Source organism: Homarus americanus, unplaced genomic scaffold (assembly GCF_018991925.1).
Source record: "Homarus americanus isolate GMGI-L3 unplaced genomic scaffold, GMGI_Hamer_2.0 scaffold45333, whole genome shotgun sequence".
Classification (NCBI taxonomy): Eukaryota; Metazoa; Arthropoda; class Malacostraca; order Decapoda; family Nephropidae; genus Homarus; species Homarus americanus.
The window spans coordinates 1-12,060 of record NW_024726972.1 but is presented as its reverse complement, the minus strand read 5'-3'; the positions used below and the strand labels follow the sequence as shown (position 1 = coordinate 12,060).

General features: G+C 40.6%; 1 protein-coding gene across 5 annotated transcripts in view; it reads left to right on the top strand.

Annotated features, from left to right (window-relative positions):
• LOC121865743 (adhesion G protein-coupled receptor L2-like) overlaps positions 1-3,522 on the top strand; it is a 100,810-nt gene extending 97,288 nt beyond the window's left edge. For 2 of the 5 annotated variants that reach the window (XM_042365286.1, XM_042365283.1), the window contains one exon: positions 452-3,522. In XM_042365286.1, coding sequence (XP_042221220.1) covers positions 452-1,615 — 1,164 coding nt within the window. In that variant the 3' untranslated portion in view covers positions 1,616-3,522. The remainder of the gene's footprint in view (positions 1-451) is intronic. The other 3 variants (XM_042365282.1, XM_042365284.1, XM_042365285.1) reach the window with 3 other exon arrangements.
• Positions 3,523-12,060: the final 8,538 nt, after the last annotated feature.

Genomic DNA, 12,060 nt, shown 5'->3' with positions numbered 1-12,060 from the left:
GAAGCTGCTCTGTGCTCTCTAAGACTGTCAGGGACTGTTTGGGACTGCTCTGTATTGAGAGGTCATTGGCAGTCCAAAAGGCACTGGGAATCACCCTGGGATTACTAAGGAGCCTTTTGGGATCCCCTTGGCTGTCAGGGAAGCCCATGTGATACCCTGGAATGTCAGGGAAGCACTTGGATGCCCTATGATTAACACGGGTTATTTCGAGAGATACTTCAGATGCACTTGACTGGCTGGGACTTTCCTAGGGTTTAGTAGATATCCTGGGCTATTTAGGGCTATGCAGATGTTCTAGATTGTCGAGGGCTGTTACGTGGTATAGGGCAACTCTGAGTACTGTCTTGTACAGTATATGGAATTTCAATTCTGTATATTAAAACATAAACTTTATATATATGATGATTTCTTATATTCTTTAATAGAAAACTAATCCACTCATTTCTTTCAGAAGTATTCGTTCAAGTCTTGTGGTCGTGATAGTGGGCACGGAGGGTCGGAACAAGAGGACTCGCCCCGGAGTGGCCCTGCTGCCAAGCTGGCCTCCTTGCGCCTCAACAACAACATAGCACCTCATCTGCCCCCGGACCATCTTGTTAACCCATTTACCACTGCCAACGCTGCCGCCGCTGCTGCTGCTGCAGGTGGTGGTGGTGGTAGTGGCGGTGGTAGCCATGACCAGCCACCGCCTGGACCAGAGGCTTTGCTCCCTGATTACCGCCTAGCAGGGGACACACCCACACTGCGACTCCCAGCCTCTACCAGCACAGCCCGTGGCCACCGCACCCACTCCCCCTGGAACCACACATACACTGAGATCCCAGAAGGTGCAGCCACCGCTCGCCAGGGCCCGATGGACGGGGGTGCTGACCCTGTCTATGAGGAAATAGAGCGAGAGGGTCGCTCAGAACTACAAGTGAGTGACTTGAGTGACGAGGACGGCCGACGTCACAGTTCTGACATCTCTCGCCAGTCATCACGGAGCTATGGTGACCACCGCCCACTGCTACCATACACCCTGCCTGACCGTCACTCAGCCTCCCACCACCATCAGCCACAGTATGACCCACGACTCAAAGCTCGCCTCCGTCACCAAGAAGGTATGGATGACTCCCAAACTCATACTCTTCCTGGTGGCAGGCTGGGTGTTGGAGTTCCACTCGACCACACCATGGTTAGCCCCGGCCACATCCTCCCTATGACCCATGCTGCCGTCACCTCAGCCCATGCCCTCCCTCCCGGCAATGGTCACATCGCCACTCAGCAGTACATGGACAGTGGGCCTCACTTGGCCAACAGTGGTCAGCACTTGGTAGACAGTGGGAGGCAGTTTGTTGATGCTATGCCACAGTACAGCCAGGCAGTGTTAGCAGCCTTGGGCCACCCTCTGCCTGTGGTACACCCCCTCAGTGAGCCCAATTTACGGAACTGGGAGGCTGCTCAAAGGCATCGAGACCTGCAGCAGCTTCAACAACTAGGAGAAATGACTGTAGCAGTGCTGAGTGGTGAGCAAGTGGTATGTAAGCTGAAGCCCCCCCTGGCTCCCATCCATGAGAACACTGGAACAGCTCAGGTGGAGAGGCACCCGCCGCCTCCTGCCTACAGCCACTGCTAGGGCCTCTGTACAGTCATAGTTGTGTACATACGTGTATAGTGCTTTAAAACCCATTAAAGGCCTTTACGCTTTATGAATGTAGGTGTGTGCAAGTGACAAAACTACTCATGATAATCATTATGATAGATAATTTGCATTTAGGTATTGATAATCAGGTGGAACTGAGTGTTGCAAACCCTAAGAGATGATTGCAACCCTCTGCCTCAGCCTCTTCCCGTGCTCCTTCGTGTGAATTGAGTGACGAGAGTAACAAAGCCCATCATCCTAGTCAGGTCTTCAGCAGGAGGAGTTCAAAAACTCCTAAGCACCGGCAGGTAAAATAAAATGTAGGTTTTATTATGTCCTCTGTCCAGGAGAGTGTTAAGACTTCTTTTATTGAAAACTTTGACTCGGAGGTCTTCAGGAACTGCCAAAATGGATGCAAACAAGCACAGTGAAAGATGTTTTGCACATGATTTTAGCAAGCATCTCGTGGCTGCTTCCTCCTGCTGGTGAGACCACACTACCAGGAACACTGCGGACATAAACTATTTTATAAGTGACTGGCAGTGATTCTATTGCGTGGACGTATTTATTGCACAATTTTGAAAATAATGTAGATAGGCACAGTAAGGACGCTAAAATAACAGTAAAGAAGTTGAAAAAAGTTTCTCTTAGTGACGATTGGAACAAGTCTATGAAGTATTCCTTCAAGCAATACAGTATAACAGTGATGCGGCTGAGCACATTTAGACTTTGTTTGCTGACGTCTGCTTTGTTACAGAAAGTTGTTCATGGAATAAATCATCCAAGTTCAGGTATTAGGAAGCAGCCATTGTCCATCTGGGTTTTATTCAGTTTATATTTGTAAGTTAAACTCTCGTAGTGTTTGTCTTAAACTGAAATTAAAAGCTAATATCAAAAATTTTACATGACTGAATATTGATTTTTTAATTTAATGCTAAAATCTGTATGAATGTGAATAAAATTTGACTTCACTTTGTTATTGGATGTAGATATTTAAGCCAGAGACATTATACGTACTTTAGTTCCCAGTATCAGAGCTTGGCATGATTTAAGCCGTTTGACTGTTCTTACACGTTCGTTGTTTGTTGCTTGGCCCATCATCATTCCATAGGATATGTCCTCTCAGCAGATCCTAATAATGATTATGTAATATGCTTCCTCTCAGTTGTGCATTATTCTTTCATAGGTGTTTCTATTTCATTCTAACAAAAATACCAGGAAAAAATATAATCCTTCATGCATTAGATGTCACACAAACTCTAGGTGTCAGTTTTGACAGTCTTATGTTTTTCATATTTTTTAATGCGACATATCTGCTTACAGACTTGTAGCAATAATGTTTTTAACTATCACCCCCACAGCTGATTCGTCTAGCACAGACACCACCACCTACAGACACCAACACATGCAGTGAGGTCCTTGCTCTCGGTTCTGTTATGAACAATATTTTGTTATAGTTTTTCAGCCATTCATGTTCCTTTAGCCTATGTTGAAGGTCTCCAGGGATAGCCACAAAATAATTTAGAAGTTAATGAGAATTCTCTGTAACGCATAAGAAAAAAAGAAATCATTTAACATTCTGCCGATTAGATAGAACATGGTATACGATTTTTAAAAATTTATATTTGACAATTACCATGTTGTCCCTAATCAAGTTTGAGAGATAATTTTTCCCATGTAGACATAGTGGAGCCGGAGCCCAGACGACGGCCCCGTCCGACATCCAACTCACAGTAAAGCTAAACTTCGACTAGCTTACATATTTCTGTGCCTCTCTCTCATGTGTAGTCATTGTATAGAATCAGCTCTGTTTTGTAATATTTTGTATGTAAACTGTGATACATGTATTAAATGAACAAGAATCTATCGCCAAATTGATATCAAATAAATTATTGTGAAAGGATATTTTATTTATCCGCCTTAACATCCTCTTGTTATTACTGTGGAGTTGGTCATGTGTTTCCCCTATGTGACTACCAGGGAGCTCCCATGGGCCCTACCAGGGCCAAGGCACCCAAGGGGCCTGCCAGAAGCCCTAGGGGACAAGCCAGGGGATTTAGATAATGCGAAAATTCTATGATAGAAAACGGGACATTTTTATCAAACATGGCCCTGCTAGGGGCCCCAGGGGCTACCAGTGCCAGGGTTCCCTTTTGGCTACCATGACCAGGGCCCCCATGGGACTACCATGACCAAGAGCCCCATTCGACTACCAGGGGGCCCTACCATGCCAGTGGACCCTACCAAGGCTAGGGAACTAGAGGGGACCCCCAGTAGCCCTACCATGGCCAGGGGGCCCTCATGGGACATACCACTGCCAGGGACCCTATTGGACTACCAGGGGCCCCCAAAGGCCATACCAGAACCAGAGGACCCAACGGACTACCAGGAGGCCGCCAGGGGCCTTGACATGGCCAAGGGAATCATTGTTTGTTATAGCGATATTGTCCTCGACCAACATTTACATATACATTGTCGTTAAGAGTGACTAGACAGAGCGAACATCTCCAAATTGCAAGTTTTATTTGAATGTTTTTCCCTGGACTTCACAACTACAAGATGGAAAGTGAAAATTGAACAACCTTGAGCGATAGAGAAAATATTTTTTAGCTATCTGGTAGCCTTTCCACCTCTCCGTCACCCCAATCTCGCCAATTCGGGGAGAGAAATTGAATCAAAACAGATTTTTTTCACGGCAGCCTGGGCCTGTTACTCAATTTCCCCTCAGTTTGGTTACCATGAAGCTAGAAAGACGGACCAGCTTGCCTCTGCTACAGCCAGCCTGCTTCTGCTACGGCCAGCCTGCTTCTGCCAAGACTAGCCTGCGTAAAACACGACCAGTTGATCTATTTCCTGATGAGGATGACAAGTGAAGCAAGTGTCTTAGAGTTGGTACAAAGTGGCCACCCCAGATGTCAACAATACACACACCACAACAGACAGACCACAGGTGCTGACAACAGACAGACCACAGGTGCTGACAACAGACAGACCACAGGTGCTGACAACAGATAGACCACAGGTGCTGACAACAGACAGACCACAGGTGCTGACAACAGACAGACCACAGGTGTTGACAACAGACAGACCACAGGTGCTGACAACAGACAGACCACAGATGTTGACAAGACACAGACCACAGGTGTTGACAATATACAGACCACAGGTGTTGACAACAGGCAGACCACAGGTGTTGACAATAGACAGACCACAGGTGTTGGCAACAGACAGACCACAGGTGTTGACAACAGACAGACCACAGGTGTTGACAACAGACAGACCACAGGTGTTGACAATAGACAGACCACAGGTGTTGACAACAGGCAGACCACAGGTGTTGACAATAGACAGACCACAGGTGTTGACAACAGACAGACCACAGGTGTTGACAATAGACAGACCACAGGTGTTGACAACAGGCAGACCACAGGTGTTGACAATAGACAGACCACAGGTGTTGACAATAGACAGACCACAGGTGTTGACAACAGACAGACCACAGGTGTTGACAATAGACAGACCACAGTGTTGACAACAGGCAGACTACAGGTGTTGACAATAGACAGACCACAGGTGTTGGCAACAGCAGACAGACCACAGGTGTTGACAACAGACAGACCACAGGTGTTGACAACAGACAGACCACAGGTGTTGACAATAGACAGACCACAGGTGTTGGCAACAGACAGACCACAGGTGTTGACAACAGACAGACCACAGGTGTTGACAACAGACAGACCACAGGTGTTGACAATAGACAGACCACAGGTGTTGACAATAGGCAGACCACAGGTGTTGACAATAGACAGACCACAGGTGTTGACAATAGACAGACCACAGGTGTTGACAATAGACAGACCACAGGTGTTGACAATAGACAGACCACAGGTGTTGACAATAGACAGACCACAGGTGTCGGCAACAAACACACAGACGCGGACGGGATAAGTACAATTCCTGCGTCTCCCCAACACAGCGCACCACGCCTAGGATAAGTGCTGCAGGGCAAGTGCTCCAGTTCTCCAAATATTTTTTTTTTAATTTACTATTCCCATCCACGAATCCGTAATGGATTCTGCCCATCTCTGAAAAGGCTGCACTTTACCGCAGGTGTTACGCTGCCTGGGACAATACTGGCGGCATGTTGAGTAAGCCCCCCCCCTCCCCCAGCTTAGCCTTACAAACAATTTTGAAAGCTTTCCCCATGACAGGCTGTTATTGGAATGCACAGTTGTTGCACTTCCATTAGGGAATACAGCATGTGTCTGGTGGGAATCCCTCACTGCCACCAGTTACCCGTGAACGTGTTGTCCATTTGTTCACTCTAATTCTCCTCCTAAATGAACCGAAAACCACACGCTGGCTAACTGTGATGGTGGAGGCCTCTACATACTCGCTACTCAATATTCCATACAGCCAGAGTGTTTTATGCAGTTTTGGTGGATTTTCAAAACCATAGGAGCAGATGCATTCGTATGTTTCACTAAAACTCTGATGTCGGTAATGAATATATTCATTTTACACGACTCGGCAAGTTGAAAATTTGACGTTGTATTGAGAAAACCAATAACTATGCATCAATGAGGCTCTGGCGCTTAATGTTAACCGGTTTTACTGAAGCTATGACGTATAGTAAACGTTGAATGAATGCACGTCGATACCAGTCTGACGTCACCAATAGTAAACAGTCTGACGTCACCAACAGTAAACACAAGTCTCAACACTGCACTGGTAACTCCTTCTTAGTACAGTTTAACCCTCACACCATCTTGATCACGCCCCATGTGGACGAACTATAAAGCCTTGTACAGCCTTTTGAGCTTTATATACACAATAAAAATCTAGAACAAACTATAAAACCAACAGCTGTAAACAATAAACACTAAACATAAACATGATACACAGCAAACAATAAACACAGAAGTATAAACAACACAGCCTCACCACCCACCCACACTCCGGCCTGCACCTCACAAACTCACTCACCAAACTTGTTCCTGCTTTGAGAAACTTCTTGTTGTAATTAACTTTCACAACTTGAGTAAAGTAAAAAAAAATGGCGTTAACTAACCAAAAACAGATAATTGTGTCAACTGCAGCGAAGGAGAATAATGGAAAAAAAATTATATATATATATATATATATATATATATATATATATATATATATATATATATATATATATATATATATATATAGTTTCTTGGTCATAAAGTTGGCAGCGCCTCCATCCACGTCCCCTGAGAGAGCAATTATAGTTTCCCCTTCTTAACCCAACAAAATATCCCACACTCTCGGACAAACGTGCTTGGGGGTGTGTGGGGGGGGGTGGAGGCCTGTTGTGGGGGGAGAAAACGGGGGCAAGGCATGCAAGTCGACACGAGACTAATCTAATAACCACAACAACACTCATCAAGAACACAGCTCAACGGGCTTCTCCTTCACCAACTTGTCTGTTTCAGCTTCATACATCTTTCCTCATGCCCTCTCCCTCTTTACCTTCTGCAGGACTTCTGGCAGTAACTTCACTTACCAACATTTACGTATCCAATATTATAATTCCCTGCTTGGGTAGATCTCGTTCCTCAGTTTTAATGTCAACAAACGCATCTATAACGAGTACCACAACAACTGTGTAGCAACAATAAGCGTAACACCAAACACCGGTTACTCCACCGTGACAGAGCTACTACACCGTCAACAAGACCACTTCAACATCGTCATCAGAGACCTGTGACCCTCTGGCCCCCAGCATACACCAACCACAACATCATCCATCAATTCGTCCTCAGCCCTGGTGGGTGACCAGAAGTCAGCCGCCAACAGGACTCCACCACAAGGGCAACGCACCAGTCAAATGGGCAACCTACACATACTGTACACTGCCAGACACTCCCGTACACCGCTAGACACTCCTGTACACCGCTAGACACTCCAGTAGACCACCAGACGCTCCTGCAGACCGTAAGACACTCCTGTACACTTCCAGAGACTACCATACACCGCCAGACATTTCTATACACCGCCAGAGTTTCATCCTTGACCACCGAAGGGTCAAGACGTACCTGGCACTCCTCTGGGAGCAGCCAGGTCAACTATTAAGTTGGCCCAAATAGGTCTGGATTGGGCCAAATAGGTCCAGCAGATTATCGACTTTTCGGGGAAGTAGATTATCGAGTTTTTGGGAAATATAACCTAATTTTCCGAAGTAGATTATCATAGAAAACGGGAAATTTGTATCATAAAAAATGGGAAATATCTACTTTCCGGGAAAGTTGGTTATCTACTTTCCCGAAAAGTAGATAGATTTTCTACTTTTCGGGAAAGTAGATTATCGACTTTTCGGGGAAGTAGATTTTCGAATTTGGGGGGAAATATTACGTAATTTTGGGAAGTAGATTATCATAGAAAACGGGAAATTTGTATCATAAAAAATGGGAAATATCTACTTTCCGGGAAAGTTGGTAATCTACTTTCCCGAAAAGTAGATAGATTTTCTACTTTTCGGGAAAGTAGATTATCGACTTTTCGAGGAAGTAGATTTTCGAATTTTGGGGGAAATATTACCTAATTTTGCGAAGTAGATTATCATAGAAAACGGGAAATTTGTATCATAAAAAATGGGAAATATCTATCGGGAAGAGTTGATTCTACTTTCGAAAATGAATGAATTTTCTACTGGGAAGTAGATTATCGACTTTTCGATAAATTTTTCAGAACCCCAGAAATATTTCCTAATTTTGCGAAGTAGATTATCATAGAAAACGGGAAATTTGTATCATAAAAAATGGGAAATATCTACTTTCCGGGAAAGTTGGTTATCTACTTTCCCGAAAAGTAGATAGATTTTCTACTTTTTGGGAAAGTAGATTATCGACTTTTCGAAGAAGTAGATTTTCGAATTTTGGGGGAAATATTTCCTAATTTTGCGAAGTAGATTATCATAGAAAACGGGAAATTTGTATCATAAAAAATGGGAAATATCTACTTTCCGGGAAAATTGGTTATCTACTTTCCCGAAAGTAGATAAATTCTACTAAAGTAGATTATCGACTTTAAAGAATGTTCAATTCTGAAATATTACTAATTTTGCGAAGTTGATTATCATATAAACGGGAAATTTGTATCATAAAATAGAAATATCTACTTTCCGGGAAGGTTGGTTATCTACTTTCGAAAAATAGATTCTACTTTTCGGGAAAGTAGATTATCGACTTTTAAGGAAGTAGTTAATTTTGAAATATTACGTAATTTGCGTAGATTATCATAGAAAACGAAATTTGTCATAAAAAAACGGAAATATCTACTTTCCGGGAAAGGTTGGTTATCTCTTTTCCAGTAATAATTCTACTTTGGAAGTAGATTATCGACTTTTCGGAAAGTAGATTTTCAATTTTAGAAATATTACCTAATTTTTGGAAGTAGTTATCATAGAAAACGGAAATTTGTATCATAAAAATGGGAAATATCTACTTTCCGGGAAAGTTGGTTATCTACTTTCAGCAAATTATCTACTTTCAGGAAAAGTAGATTATCGACTTTTAAGGAAGTATATTATCGAGTTTTGGGAAATATTACCTAATTTTCCGAAGTAGATTATCATAGAAAACAGGAAATTTGTATCATAGAAAATGGGAAATATCTACTTTCCGAAAGTTGGTTATCTCTTTCGAAAATGAATTATCTACTTTTCGGGAAAGTAGATTATCGACTTTTCAGGAAGTAGATTATTGATTTTAGGAAATATTACCTAATTTTCGAAGTAGATTATCATAGAAAACGAAATTTGTATCACAGAAAATGAAATATCTAGCTCCGGAAAGTTGGTTATCTACTTTCCCGAAAAGTGGGTTATCTACTTTAAAGTAGATTATCGACTTTTCAGAAGTAGATTATCGAGTTTTGGAAATATTACTAATTTCGGTAGATTATCATAGAAAACGGGAAATTTGTATCATAGAAAATGGAAATATCTACTTTCCGAAAGTTGGTTATCCTTTCGAAAAGTTTCTCACTTTTCGGGAAAGTAGATTATCGACTTTTCAGGGAAGAGATTATTCAGTTTTGGGAAATATTACCTAATTTTCCGAAGTAGATTATCATAGAAACGGAAATTTGTATCATAGAAAATGGGAAATATCTACTTTCCGGAAAGTTGATTTATCTACTTTCCGAAAATTAGATTATCTACTTCTGAAAGGAATTATCGACTTTCTAAGGAGTAGATTATCGAGTTTTGAGAAATATTACCTAATTTTCGAAGTAGATTATCATGAAAACAGAAATTATAGAAGAAATATCTACTTTCTGGGAAAATTGGTTATCTACTTTCTAAATTTTCTGTGATAATCTACTTCAGAAGTGGTAATATTTCCCAAGCTCGATAATCTACTTTCTGATATTTCCATTGAAGAATTATAATATTTCCAAAAGTCGATAATCCTACTGAAAATGAATAATCTACTTTTCAGGAAAGTATGATAACCAACTTTCCCGGAAAGTAGATATTTCCATTTTCTGAATACAAATTTCCGTTTTCTGTGATAATCTTCAGAAGAATTAGGTAATATTTCAAAAAGTCGATAATCTACTTCCTGAAAAGATATCTTTTCGAAAAATAGATAATTCTACTTTTCGGGAAAGTAGATAACCAACTTCTCGGGAAAGTAGATATTTCAATTTATACAAATTCCCGTTTTCCTATGATAATCTACTTCGGAAGAATTAGGTAATATTTCCCAAAACTCGGTAATATACTTCCTTTAAAGTCGATAATCTGCTTTCAAAGTAGATAATCTACTGGGATGAATAACTTTGAGTGATTGAAATATTTCGGGAAAGTAGATAATTTCCGAATGTATGATACAAATTTCCCGTTTCTATTTCACTAAATACATATTTCCCAAGTCGAAAATCTACTTTGAAAAATCTTTTCGAAGTAGAATCTATCTACTTTTCGGAGAAATCGATAACCTTTCCCGGAAAGTAGATATTTCCCGTTTTATGATACAAATTTCCCGTTTTCTGATGATAATCTACTTCACAAAATTACGTAATATTTCCCCCAAATTCGAAATCTACTTCCCGAAAGTCGATAATCTACTTTCGAAAAGTAGAAAATCTATCTACTTTTCGGGAAAGTAAATACAACTTTCCCGGAAAGTAGATATTTCCCATTTTTATGATACAAATTTCCCGTTTTCTATGATAATCTACTTCCCAAAATTACGTAATATTTCCCCAAAATTCAAAATCTACTTCCACGAAAAGTCGATAATCTACTTTCCAAAAGTAGAAAATCTCTATCTACTTTTCGGGAAGTAGATAACAACTTTCGGAAAGTAGATATTTCCCATTTTTATGATACAAATTTCCGTTTTCTGTGATAATCTACTTCATAAAAATTACGTAATATTTCCCCAAATTCAATCTACTTCCCCGAAAAGTCGATAATCTGCTTTCCCGAAAAGTAGAAAATCTATCTACTTTTCGGGAAAATAAACTTTCAACTTTCGGAAGTAGATATTCCCAGTTTTTATGATACAAATTTCCGTTTTCTATGATAATCTGCTTCCATAAAATTACGTAATATTTCCCCAAAATTCGAAAATCTACTTCCCGAAAAGTGGATAATCTACTTTCCCGAAAAGTAGAAAATCTACTAAAGTAGATAACTTAACTTTCGGAAAGTAGATATTTCCCATTTTTTATGATACAAATTTCCGTTTTCTATGATAATCTACTTCATAAAATTACGTAATATTTCAAAATTCGAAAATCTACTTCCCCGAAAGTCGATAATCTTTCGAAAAGTGAAAAATCTATCTACTTTTCGGAAGAAGTAGATAACAACTTTCCCGGAAAGTAGATATTTCCCATTTTTTATGATACAAATTTCCCGTTTTCTATGATAATCTACTTCGCAAAATACATTTCCCCAAATTCGAAAATCTACTTCCCGAAAAGTCGATAATCTACTTTCAGTAGAAAATCTATCTACTTTTTCGGGAAAATCAAATAACCAACTTTCGGAAAGTGAATATTTCCCATTTTTTATGATACAAATTTTCCGTTTTCTATGATAATCTACTTCCAAAATTAGGTAATATTTCCCCAAATTCGAAAATCTACTTCCCCGAAAAGTCGATAATCTACTTTCGAAAAGTAGAAAATCTATCTACTTTTCAAAGTAATCAATAATAACTTCCGGAAAGTAGATATTTCCCATTTTTTGTGATACAAATTTCCCGTTTTCTATGATAATCTGCTTCGGAAAATTAGGTAATATTTCCCCAAAATTCGATAATCTACTTCCCGAAAAGTCGATAATCTAGCTCCGAAAGTGAAAATCTACTTTTCGGAAAGTAGATAACCAACTTTCAGTAGATTATCTTTCGAAAATTTGCAGAAGAAATAAAAATGAAATACTTTCGAAACTT